The 13,179-nt window shown below is 29.3% G+C and overlaps 2 protein-coding genes and 1 non-coding gene across 3 annotated transcripts; 2 read left to right on the plus strand and 1 right to left on the minus strand.

Moving 5' to 3' along the window:
• Nucleotides 1-1,372: 1,372 nt before the first annotated feature.
• LOC107912073 (bidirectional sugar transporter SWEET12) lies at nt 1,373-3,048 on the minus strand. Its single transcript, XM_016840115.2, has 6 exons — nt 2,761-3,048; nt 2,632-2,668; nt 2,337-2,547; nt 2,087-2,248; nt 1,868-1,987; nt 1,373-1,760 (listed from the first exon to the last, which is right to left on the minus strand). The coding sequence occupies exons 1-6, from the start codon at nt 2,810-2,812 to the stop codon at nt 1,446-1,448; spliced, it is 897 nt and encodes a 298-aa protein (XP_016695604.2). The 5' UTR covers nt 2,813-3,048; the 3' UTR covers nt 1,373-1,445.
• A 4,023-nt stretch (nt 3,049-7,071) lies between these two features.
• On the plus strand, nt 7,072-7,143 carry TRNAQ-UUG (transfer RNA glutamine (anticodon UUG)). The gene has a single exon. It is a non-coding gene; the product is annotated as a tRNA-Gln (tRNA).
• A 3,623-nt stretch (nt 7,144-10,766) lies between these two features.
• LOC107912072 (NAC domain-containing protein 83) lies at nt 10,767-11,967 on the plus strand. The gene is made up of 3 exons (XM_016840114.2): nt 10,767-11,058; nt 11,217-11,497; nt 11,600-11,967. The coding sequence occupies exons 1-3, from the start codon at nt 10,884-10,886 to the stop codon at nt 11,855-11,857; spliced, it is 714 nt and encodes a 237-aa protein (XP_016695603.1). The 5' UTR covers nt 10,767-10,883; the 3' UTR covers nt 11,858-11,967.
• Nucleotides 11,968-13,179: the final 1,212 nt, after the last annotated feature.

The raw sequence follows: 13,179 nt of genomic DNA on the forward strand, positions 1-13,179 counted from the left end.
TCCAATTTAATCTCAAATTTATATTGAAAAATCTCGGAGTTGGAGTTTGAACACAAATACCTAATTTAGAAACTATGTATCCAAACTTTTCTTTTAACATATAATAAGCTTTCATTTATCTCAAAACGAGATTAATCAACAATGCTATAGCTGGTAAGAGTATTAATTTTTCACTGTATTTTAATATGAGCTAGCAATAAACTAAATTTAATTAATAATTTTTAGCAACTCACGATTTGTTTTTGAAAAAGATAAAAAAATTTATTTTTTTATTTTAAATATGTCTTATTTTTTTTACAAGAGTTTTTTCTTATCTTTTTAATTTCAGGTTTAAATTTATACTAATTTTTTTTATTTTATGTGTAACTATTGTAATACATGTGTATTAAATAAAAATTTCTCATATTAAACGTCACATAAGGTAATAAGTTTTAAATTTCCAATCACTCAAATCTTTTTACGACTCCGCTCATTTCCTTGCAAAATTTGCACATATGAAGCATAATATTATTAAGGGATAAAATAATATTTAGCCTTCTAATTTGATAATTTTTCTTAGATTAGTCTTATGAATTTTTTTTCTTCATATTAGTTTCAGAACTCCACTATTTCCTTTCTTTTAGTTTTGGTTTATGTAATAATACGATAATTTGATATTGTGTCATATCATCACTAAATTTTTAATAAAAATAATAATTTTTTAGATAATAATGTGACATAATATGATAGTGACTAGTAATCACGTAAATCAAAGTTACGAAAAGTTACCAAATTTCAAGATTAATGTGAGAAAAAAATTAGGGACTACATTAAAAAGGGTTTTCAAGTTGGGGGACTAAAGTTAATTTATCCCTATTATATACATAAAAAGAAAAGGGCCCAGTGGGCAGTTATGAGTAGATGGGCACGAGTGGGCGCGTGAAATACTGATTTGAGGTCATTCCAAATACCAAGATGTTGTGGTGGTGCCTTTTAAACCAATCACATGGAATTCTTTCTTGCTATTAATATTAACCACTTATTTAATTGAGAATTTATGTGTTAATTAAACCTCTTAGCTTTTTCATTAGATAAATAATTATATGTTTTTTTTAATTTATTGTAACTTATGTATGATGGTAAACCAACACAACTTAAAAAAACAAAAAAATATATATTAAACAAATATAACCAGTATAAAAAATTATAATTATGTGAAAATTTAAAAAAAATTCAAGAGTGTGTAAGAGTCTAATGTTTTTCTTAATGAAATTAAAGTATTTTTCATGATTTTTGAAATTCATATACCTATATGAAAATAAAAGCATGAGATGTTGACATATACCTATGTTACACGCATATATGTATACTACAGAAGTCCAGGGGAGAGAGAGAGAGAAATACGTGCATATAATATATATACTGCATGCAGCCATCAACAGAGACATTTATGTATACAACTTCCATCAAGCTTCACATGTTCCTAGCAGGTTAGGATTAGGGTTAGGGGAATCCATGATTTTCTCCCTTTGATCACGTTGATAATTCTGTGATTTGCAGGTCATCCCAATCATTCTATGATCATGAACTTGGGGTGGCTCGGATGAGCTCACGGTTTCCGGCACCCGATGATCATCGGAATCCGTAACCGTGCTCACGTTTGTAACATCGACACAGTGTTCTGGTAACTTGACATCCTCGGACACTGTCTTGTGCTTCCTATATACTGCATGTAACACCATTTGAAGCATCCCGAAGATGAAACCCAGAACATTGGGAATCTGTCAATAATTTACACCAACTTCTTTTTAGCTGTTAACTAAAGCAGAAATTCAAAAGCTTTTAAAGGAAAGATTTAAGGGATTGTCTTTTTCAATGAATTACTTACCGCAATATATAAATCTTTAAGGAATATGCCATACAGAAGCCACATAATAGCACTTAGAGTAAGCATAATAGATAAATAAAATGGCATGAACTCCACACTTTTGGTACGAATAACCTGCCTCTGCAGAACATTGTTATAAATTTAAAAATAATAATATTAGTGAGATATTCAGGTTTAGCAATACTTTTAAATATAAAATCCAATTAAATATATGCTTACTATGATGCTTAAAGGTGCAGCAAATACACTTGTAGCAAACACTACACTGATCCATCCAAGAAGTTGGACTCTATTGGAACCTTTGGCTAAAAAGTGGGTGATTAGAAGAATAGCACAAAATACCCCAAAATCCAGCATTAAAAGTATCCTCAAGGTAAATATCTGTACATCATTTTGCAAATTGAAAGAGTTAATTAACTTTTAAAAATATAAATAAATATATGTAGGAATGATGAGACGAGTGTTGCACCCTAGCTTCCTTTGGCGCATAAGTAATGTAGAGAGCAATGTAAAGGGTCTCAATGACACAACCGAAGGAGTTAATGGTAATAAGGAGGAAAGCTCCGGTCTTGACATAGGCATAGTATATCCAAAGCATCGCACTGAAGAGTGAAACTACGTATGGGATTGATTGGAATCCTTCTGTTGATTTCTTCTTACAAACTCGGATAAATGTTGGTCTGAAAAACTCAATCAATTTGATTACATCTTTCGTCTTTAACTAGGTATATAAAAAGAGAAATCCAACCATGAAAGAATCTTACAGTGGAGCAAGGAAAACCACCAAGGAAGAAATGTTACCTATAACATTGATAAAAAGAAGAAGAAGAAGAAGAAATGAATTATTGTAAAACTGTGAAGTTGAAAAACAATGGAATATTGTGTAAATGTACCTAAGAGACCAGAGATGAAAACCCAAGGATTATCTGCAGAAATTAACCCCATGATCTCTATCTGTTTCCCTCACTCTCTCACACTGGAACAAAGCTGGGATGCAAAAACCTAGCACAGGGTGATGGCGTTTATATAGAGAAAGGGAAGCCCATCCCCTTTGCTGTTGCATCATAAATTCTTACTTTTTCATCAGTGGGTATGTATGTTGTGTACAATTCCATGCACCCAACATATCACACCAAGTCCTACGTGTTTTTATATTTAAGGTAAGGAAAACTTGAGCATTGGATTATCGCATTATTTTCAACCATAGCATATATGTAACTAATTACACCGAATTTTTGCAACTGCACAAGACAGGTGGAGGCATGTATTTTAATCACATTCAATGTGGTTTCAAATAATTATCATACTGCTATTATCACAGTTCTTAATTAAAACTAAATTATTATATACCCTACACTGTGGGCTATCCACAAACATTACATTAATATAAATAAAATTAAAAAAAAAACAATTGATTATATATAATACTTTTAAAAGAAGAAAAACATAATTACCCTAATTTATATTATTTTTTATATATCTTTTCAAATTTTAAAATAACATTAATAATTAAATATTAATTATAAATTAGTAATGTGGCATTACATATACTAACCTACTCAGTCTTCCTTTGGTTCCCTTCTAGCCATGATGAGATGGAATCTTGAAGAATACTTTCTTCTCCCCACACTGGTTTATTGTTACACGTTGTGGAGGAAAATTTCACTGGAGATAAAACTTGCAGTTGATCAGACAAGGCTCCAATAGTGGAACATATATTTCCAATTTTAACTCTCTTTATGGGTTTAGCAAAATATATCATATAACATAAACATAAACATAAAAATATTATATAATATATTACAAGTTTTATTTCCATATGAAAGTTCAATAAACATATAATTTTAATTACTATTTAACATCAAATAATTTTAATATATTTTATTAATAATATACTTTTATCTAAATGTAACTTTAATAAATTATATAAGTTTTATATTTTATCATTTAATATAATATGTTATGATTTTAGTTTTTTTATTATATTTATGCACTCATTTGAATTTAATGTCATTTCATCTTTAAAAAAAATTTTAAATCCAATATATGTACTGAAAATGTTGAATTAGAATTAAATTATTGAACATGAATATAAATTAAAAAAAATTAATTTATATGAAATAGAAAGGTAAACTTTATAAATAGGCCGACAATATAAAACATATACGAATTTGACATGTCTACCAATATATATTAGTGACGTAAGGCAAAATCTCCCCCACTTAACCACCTGCTAATGTATGGAAAGTTCCAACCTTCCACAGTTTTTCGACAACAATGCATTAAGCCGAGCCGATGTCCACCACAGTGGCCAATGTGTGACCCCTAAAATGTAAAATTATTATTTAAACTCTTAAATTTTTTAAAAATTTTAAATTAGTGAAATTAAAATTATATTTTAGCCCCCTAAAATTATAAAAATTTAATTTAATTTTTTAAAAATTATAAAGATATAGACTATAAAAATTAAAATTTCATTCTACCCTCTTAAAAAATTATTCTGGCTTCGCCCTTGATCCACCATTCACCAATTATTTCTCTAAAAAGAAACCCTCTCACTTTTTAAATCACTGTTATAATCATAATTATAGTTAATACAATATTAATATATTGTATAATTATGATTAAAATCAATCATTATAATATATTAACAAATAATAAACTAATAAACATATATAATAAATTTAAATAAAAGTTGTTGAGTATTTTTCTCTATCTTTCTCAGGTAGTGATACTTGTATATATATTTATATGATATGGGTATTGTTCATTACGTAACATACTAGGTAGGCTTTATGCATATAGACACGTATCATACTCTAGGCTCAACACGTGTTTATGAGGTTTTATGCACGTATAACCTCACAAGAGAGTGAGTTAATCTTGCGAGTTCATCCCACGAGCTCATTACGATCCGACCCAAATCCATTCAGGTTTTGGGCCGAAGATGGTAATTATCTTAGCAGAAGTCATAAGGTGAGAACAGATTTAAATTAAGAAAACTAATATTAAAGGGTGATTAACAAAACCTTTTTTGTTTAATGATGGTGAAGAGCAAAATGTTAAGTTGGTATTGCGTTCTATCTCATATAGTCTTCTTTTCTTTTCTTTTTCACTTTGTCACGCGTGAAACTGAGGAGGATTTCAACCTCACTCCATTTCTTCACTGTTTATTTTTCATCTTTGATGGTGATTTTCCCACACGTGTGTTCCAATTAAATCAAATTATAAGGCTTGAAGGAAAAAAAGTTGTCGAAATTTTTATGTATCATTTTCAAGACAAATTGCTTTATGTAAAGATGGGACTTGAAGTGGTAGGTTTAAGTGTTAAACTATACCTGAAATGATAACATTTTCTAAACAAACCCCATCATCTGATTAATTAAAAGATTACCCTAATGATCATTGTTTTAAACAATTTCTTTGCTCCTCATATTCTTTTATCAAACATTATGTTAAAAACCAGTTGATAAATTGAATTGATTAAATGTATGGTTGGTGATATAATCTTTAAGTTACCACTAGAACTAATCATTTGTTGATGCAAGGATACAGTTATGGCAGTTTGTACCAGTTCATTTGTAGGAAAAGATTAAGGAAAGAATGAGAGTAGAAGAGTTCTCAAGATGTCTTGTCGTTGTAGTTGTCTTAAGGTTTAGTATGCATGACTTGCGAATGGCAAGCATTCTATTTATGTCAAGTATATGGTCTATCGATCGAGCTTGTAAGATCTTAAACTTGTAAGATGATCCTCTTCATTTAAAAGTGTTGACATGTGAAATTATAGACGCGTAAAGTAAATTCACAAAATATAACTATAACATCATTAAATTAAACAAAATTTTGATTTTTGATTCAACAGATTTGAAAACTCATTTTGTATTATTTTATTTAAAAAAAATCATGATAATATAATTTATTATATGTTTACGACAACGATAGAAGTGATGTAATTTAAATAAATAAAAAAACTGATAGCAACATATACATTGTTGAGTTTAATCTGAAAATAGCTTATTATTTGCAAGTGTGAATATAAGTGGGATACGAAGTTAGTTGCTTTCATGGACAGTATTTTGAAAGCGAAAAGCTGTGGGTAACTTGGCACTTAAACAAGCTTTAGCATATATTAAAAAGCTTTTAATTTTTGCGGCTCTAAACTTAGTTAGAAACTGAGTGTGCGAACAATGTTTGGAAAAAGGCTAATATTATACTGTTAATCTTGCGGCTATCATTCAAGCTTACATCTTTTTGTTCAGATTGGAACATTTGTTGCAAAACCTGTATTAAGTAAACCACAGGCAGGTAATGTACGATAATGTTTCAATATAAAAGGTAATGATGTATCATTGTTGATATATACCAATTATCATGTACAGGTTTTAGTTCATGTGAATTTTGGTTTTAGGGTTTATATTTGATGTATTAATTAGTGAATTACTTAAAGTATATATTATTAAAAATGGAGTTAAATGATTATATTATTATTTGATTCACTGATGATAATATAAGGGTTGTTTCGTCTTGATTTTTGAATTTAAAAATTTAATTAGCAATGTGGAAGAGATCTTTTATATATGTTAATAAAGGGAAATGATTGTATGAAATAGAGATGCCATATATATCATATCGTATTCCTTGTTAATTATTTAATGCTATTTCAGCATCTTTTTCCATGTTATGGACACATTATTTTGGTAAATTTTTTAACCTTGACCCTGAATCTTGAACTCTAAATCCTATACTCTAGACCTTAAAACTTGGGCCTTGAAACCTTGGACCTTGGACCCTTACACCTAGAACTTTGGACCCAAGGTTTAGGGTCGATGGTCTAAGGTTTCAAGATCCAGAGTCTACGTTAAGAAATACAAAATGAAGAAGAGGAAATTAATTAAACCAAAAAGGAAAATAAATTAAAAATCTAACCATTAATTGTGCTTAAAGCTAGTATGAGACATTATACTGAAGAAAAAATCATGTCTAAAGAAAACATCTGACAATATTAAATAATAAAATAACGAATATGCTAAGTTTTATATAATACAAATTATGAATATGTATGTAAAAGTTTATGATGATGATTATAAAATACAGAAAGTGGTAGATTCTGAGTAAAAAAAAAATACACAAATGGTAAGACCATCCTTTGTTAGTACAATCAGCTCGAAATTACTACTTTATTAGTGAAACCGTTGACAACTTGGGGCTCCATGGTGTAGTGGTTAGCACTCTGGACTTTGAATCCAGCGACCTGGGTTCGACTCCCGGTGGGACCTTGCTCTCTTTTATCTTTTGAATCATAATCAATTATGATTTACATCAGTAGTGGACCATTAGGCCCATGTAGTATTGCTTTTAAATTTGCCCACTTGTTAATAGAATCAGTACTCTTTTTATCTTCCTTTGGGTTCAAGATTCTTTGTTAGCCATATCATGGTTTCAATGTTTACACTATAATTTAATTTTTATATAATATATAATTGAAAACAAGCTTTTATCACCTTTAACTCTCGAAAATAAAAATTTATTAAGAATTTATTTAAGGCACCGAAATAAAACGGAAGCAACTTAAAAAGACAAAGGGGCTTAAATGAACAGAAAAGTCATAAGAAAATAATATATAGCACGTCAGTGTTTGAGTAAATGCTTTCAAACATATTTTCTTAATTCAAGATTGAAGTACAATGAGATGATTACAAATGAGGGGAATACCTCTATTTATAGTTGAGCTCTCGTAGACTTAGCGGTATAGTTTAAATTACATTGACGATCAAGATTAAAACTTATCTGCAAAATGAGAATCCTAAATGATTTAAACTTTATACAATCTTGTCTTTTTGGATTTACAATATTCAGCATGATAACTCTAGTTTTATTAGAGTGCTTTATTGAGACATCAAAGTTTTAAGTAGATGAGTTTCTCTATATGTTCCACAAATCGAATCAATTCAAGTGAGTCAAATATGCCCCATTTAATCTAAAAATGCAAATCCAATTATTAACATTATTAGTTTTTTTTTATTTTAAAACATCACACTAGCAGATTCAACAATGATAATAATTGAATTTGAATTTTAAAACCTAAAAAAAATAGAAAGACTAAATTCCAAATTTAGGAACAACATAAAAACTTATAACACTTTTTTAAAATTTTTAATAATGCAATAATTAAATCCATCCATTCAATAAAAGAAACTAATTTCAGAACCTTAAAAAGACTACCCTATTTTTCAAAATTGATCCAAAGAACTTCATTGGTTTCCTAAGCTGGATTCTGATGCTTTGAATTGGCAATGCACAACTGGATGGGACTACAATAAAAATAAAATTATAAGATGGGGAAGTTAAGGAGTAGATTGCATGGTCAAAGTTGGTCTTGCGAATGAATATTCTTTGATAAAACAATGAATTAATAATACTAAAAATGGGAGCCGAATCAACATTGCGTGGAAAGGGCAAAGATAACATCTTCGTTATGAAGAAAAGCACAAAACTCCAACGTCGCCTTCATGCACAATTTTCTTTTTCAATAAATAACCAAAAACATACCTTTATTTTCTTAAAGTTTACTAATTTTCGACCTAAAGTTTTCTTTACAAAAATGATACTAAAAACTTTATTTTTTTTATTTACTATATTCTCTACTCTAATTTATATTTTTTTAAATTATTTAAATCATTTTTACTTTATCTTTTCAAATTCTAATCGTTTCTTTTATTTATTTTATAAGGGTTTTTACTTTTTTTTTTAAAGAATTTAATGATTTAGGTTCGACTCTAACCTTACGTAAATTATATGTGGGTTGTCTTCAGATTTATTTTAGTTTAAAATTTATAATGTGTAAATCCTTTTAAGAATAAATCTGGTTTGATAATTCTAATTATATTTTGGTTGTAGTCTATAATAATTTCTAATTATAGTTAATTTAAATATGTATTATTTATAGTTGGAATTGTAAATGTAATTTAAACATTAAAAAAATATTTAATATGAAGTTAGATCGAAATCTAGTGGATTAATTTTGTTTTATCTTCACCTTTTTTCTGCCTTTAAAAAATTTATTCAAATTCCTTTTGAAATTACAATATTTATATTAAAATACGTAAAATTGTTGATAATTCAAATTTGAAAAATTTATTTTATAAATCCTTCCCACCACGGTCACGTTCTAATTATTTAATGACATTTCAATAATATTTTTAATGTCATTAATGCATGATTTTGGTAACATTTTTTACCTTGAACCCCAAACTCGAAACCCCAAATCTTAAATCTGAATCTCGAATCCCCAGAGTTTGAGATTCAGAAAAAAAACCAAATTATATATCAATAGCATAAAAAAAACTAAAATATCATTGAATAATTAGAAAAAAAAAACCATAAATCAAATTAGGGCAGCTTGGAAAAGTTGAAAAGCATAAATAAAATGTTGGTGATGATTGCAACAAAAGATATATGAAAGCTTTGACCGACGGAAACCACATACAAAGGGGAAAGTATTGTATGAAACAGAGATGCCACATCATCTGTATCCCTTTTCCAATAGTTTTATGCCGCATCAGCATTTTTATCCTGAAAAAAATTAAATCCAAATTAAAATTCTTAAATTCAGGATAAAATTGCTGACGTGGCATAAAACTATTGGAAAGAGATAATATCCCTGTTCGTACCGTACTTTCTCCTTACAAGGTAGATAAAATGGGGAGAAATTAATTAAAACAAAACAGCAAATTAAAGAAATATAGCACTCTCACACTCTCTACTCTGAAACTTACACCTTAAGTAACTTCCTAACCTCTACTCTATTTCTTTTAATTTTATATATTTTCTTCTTTGAACAAAAAGGTACTGTATTTGACAAACTATAAAAAAAAAGAAAAGAAAAGCACTTTATTTAACAATGTTAATTAATTATTTCAATTTTGGAAAAAAAATGCATTTCTATTATTATATATTTGTATTTAAATTCTTGATTTAATCGGACATTAATTCAGTTAGAAAATTTATTTGAAAATTATTCATTTAATAGAATAAGATATATTATTATGAAGACATTTTCATATTTTTTTAAGTCAATATAAAATTGCACGAAATTTTAACCTAAAATATAATCTATCTTAAATTTTTAGTTTTATCATTTTTTTCGAATTTTTTATTTGAACTTTTAATAAATATATTTTATTACCATAATCTAATATTAATTATATGCTTAAATGATAAATCATTTAATCTTATATCAAAATTTAGTTCCAATTAGAAACAAAAATAAGTAATTAAATAAGATTGTGCAAAACAATAATAATGAAGAAAAATCAAAGTGATAAACCAATTAAACAAGATTCAGGGACCATCCTTTCAAATTTAGAAGGGACCAAGCGTGAAAATTCTGCATGGAAAACAAAATGGCCATGGTTAAACCCTAGCTTTACACATCTCTAGTAATTTTCGATCCAATCAATTTAATCTTTAATCCAACAATAATAAAAAATTCATCAAAAATGTTACCAAAATTAGAAACCAGTTAGACTAGTTCAATTATCAGTTTTTTATTAGTTTTCGGTTTTTTGTCGATTCCGATTGATTCATTCAAAAGACAGTTTAATCTCTTCGTCTGGATCAATATACTGACCGACTTTTAATCTAATCTAACTGATTGACCGGTTGGATCTGATTCCAACAATGTTAAATAATGAAATAAAATTTTTGAATTGAATTAAATATTAAACCGGGTAAATAATTTACATTTTTTATATCATAATCTCAAAAAAAATATATAAGGGACCAAATAATGGAATTTTTTTTTGTTCAGTTAACTAATCCCTTAAATTTGATTTGATGATACTTTTAACGAATCTGCCAGAGCGCCATTAAGAAAAACGGGAACCATTGGTTTCTTTTGTTTCTTCTTTTTGCCCTATAAAATGCTTTCAACTTTCAATGGCCATTGCTTGACTTTTACCTCTCACCTTGCAGAAGAATAAAGGGAAACTTGGGCTATTACTAACTTCAGGATATTATGAACAGTCTGCGGCTGAATGGATTAAGAAAATTGCCGCCGGGCTTCCGTTTTCAGCCGACGGAGGAAGAGCTTGTGTTTCAGTACTTGAAATGCAAAGCCTTTTCCTTCCCTTTGCCTGCTTCTATCATCCCTGACCTCAATATTTGCAATTTTGATCCCTGGGATTTGCCTGGTAACACATTTTTTGTTTTTATTTTTATTTATTAGCTGTCACATATTCCATGATTGGGAGCTTATTTACTATGCATGCATTCTCTATGAAGGGTTATTAAAACATGCATTTGCATGTAAATATTAATGAAGTTTAATTAATATTCAACTTTTTTTTAGGTGAGTTGGGGGAAGAGAGGTATTTTTTTAGTATGAAGGAAGCCAAGTATAAGACCGGGAACCGGATAAACCGGGCGACTGCTTCCGGATATTGGAAGGCAACCGGGTCAGATAAGCAAATCATATCAAGGAGAAATCAAGTAGCAGGGATGAGGAAAACCCTAGTTTTTCACATGGGGAAGCCTCCACATGGATTAAGAACTGATTGGATCATCAATGAATATCGTTTAGTCAATATACCAAACAATGATTTCAACTTGGCAAACAACCCAATGATGCAGGCAAGTCTATGTATATAAACTGATATTCTACATTGATCGTAACATAGATACATATAACATGTCTCATTATTGTTAATATAAATTTTTTTAAAAATTTTGCAGAATTATTTGAATCATGAGATGGAAAAATGGGTACTATGTCATGTATTTTTGAAGAAAACCAGTAAGAAAAGTAGTGAGGAGGAGATTATGCAGAGTTTTTGTAATAAAAATAGAAATGAAGCATTGGGTCATAGGATGGAACCCAAAGTGTATAATTTTATGAGAGAAAAAGATGCTGAGTCATCATCTTCATCATCAGCAAGTTCGAGGAGTGATATCACTGAGGTGTCTTCAAGTGCATGCAGCAGACAATACTGAAAGAAAGCAACTCACTACCATACTGTATAATTTAGGTGGATAAGTTCTCTACATCAGCTGTCTGTTGTTGATAGTGCATCTATATTGACTTTTGGAAAACTATTTTATTATAATATAAAATATAAATTGATATAAAGAAATTAGAGGTTGGATGAACAAAGGCATATTCATTTTTATCCTAGAGAAAACGAATATGTCAAACTTTGCGAAAAGAAGAAGAAGAAATAAAAAAGGTTATTCGGCGGCAAAGCAAAGCACCGTTAATTAAAAGCAAGAATATGTAGCACGTGGGAAGGATTCAATTCTGATTCTTTCTTGCCTGGTTCTATATATGTGGTGTAAACTCTATGTTCTCTTCTCTACAATGGACTGCAGATGCTTATAGGGTTCAATGTCAAATTTTTTATTTTACAATCATGAACTCTCGTTATTATAGCTTGGTGGTTACGGGTTGTTCACCCATAGAATCCATCCACTTATCAATGAACCTTTGAAAGTGTAAGTGGTAGGTCTTTATTTGAACAACTCTCTTTAGATCTGGTGTGAGTATGTTTTTATCGTCAAGGATGGATCCAATATTTTACTCCAAAAGAAACGAAATTTCTAAATTTGAACTACTTTTTTTAATGTAAAAAAAGTGTCATTCTTGTCAATATATTGAGGAGATGTTGGAGGGAGGAATCGATTGATATGGCCCAACCTTAATGCAAGTTTGACAGACTTTGTCCTGTTGATTTGGAGGGTAATCCCAAATAGATTTTCTAAGTCCCGGACCATGCTCTAAAGAAGAAGCATCAAACTCCTTTGTTTTGATTCTCTACACCTTACGAGGACGTTCAGGAACTTGAGAAGACTCGATATCTTGTTCGGGAGTTTAGGAAGACTGGATATCTTGTTCAGGATCTTGGGAAGATCCGATATTTGATTTTACTCCACTAATAACAGAAGGTTAAGGAACCAATTGATCATTATTACTTTCTGACACCATTTTCTTGAAAAAATTTTTGATCTTTTTGTTGACTATAATTTAATTGAAAAACCCCAAGCTATAATAATATATTAAACAACAAGATATTAGGAAAAGGAAAAAAAAATTATAAGTCAAATAAATAAAGAACATAATTTATGCAAAAATATTTACTGAGAAGTCTTTTGCGTAAGCAGCCGAGAGGAAGATAATTTGTATTTTTTTACTCTGTGCTCTGAGTCTCGGCATCAAACTCATTTCTTTTTCTCTCGACAGTGTCGGCACCTTACTAGAGGAAGATAATTCCTTATGTAACACCCCTAACCTGTATCCGTCGCCGGATTAGGGTTACAAG

This window comes from Gossypium hirsutum, chromosome D11 (assembly GCF_007990345.1).
Source record: "Gossypium hirsutum isolate 1008001.06 chromosome D11, Gossypium_hirsutum_v2.1, whole genome shotgun sequence".
Lineage (NCBI taxonomy): Eukaryota > Viridiplantae > Streptophyta > Magnoliopsida > Malvales > Malvaceae > Gossypium > Gossypium hirsutum.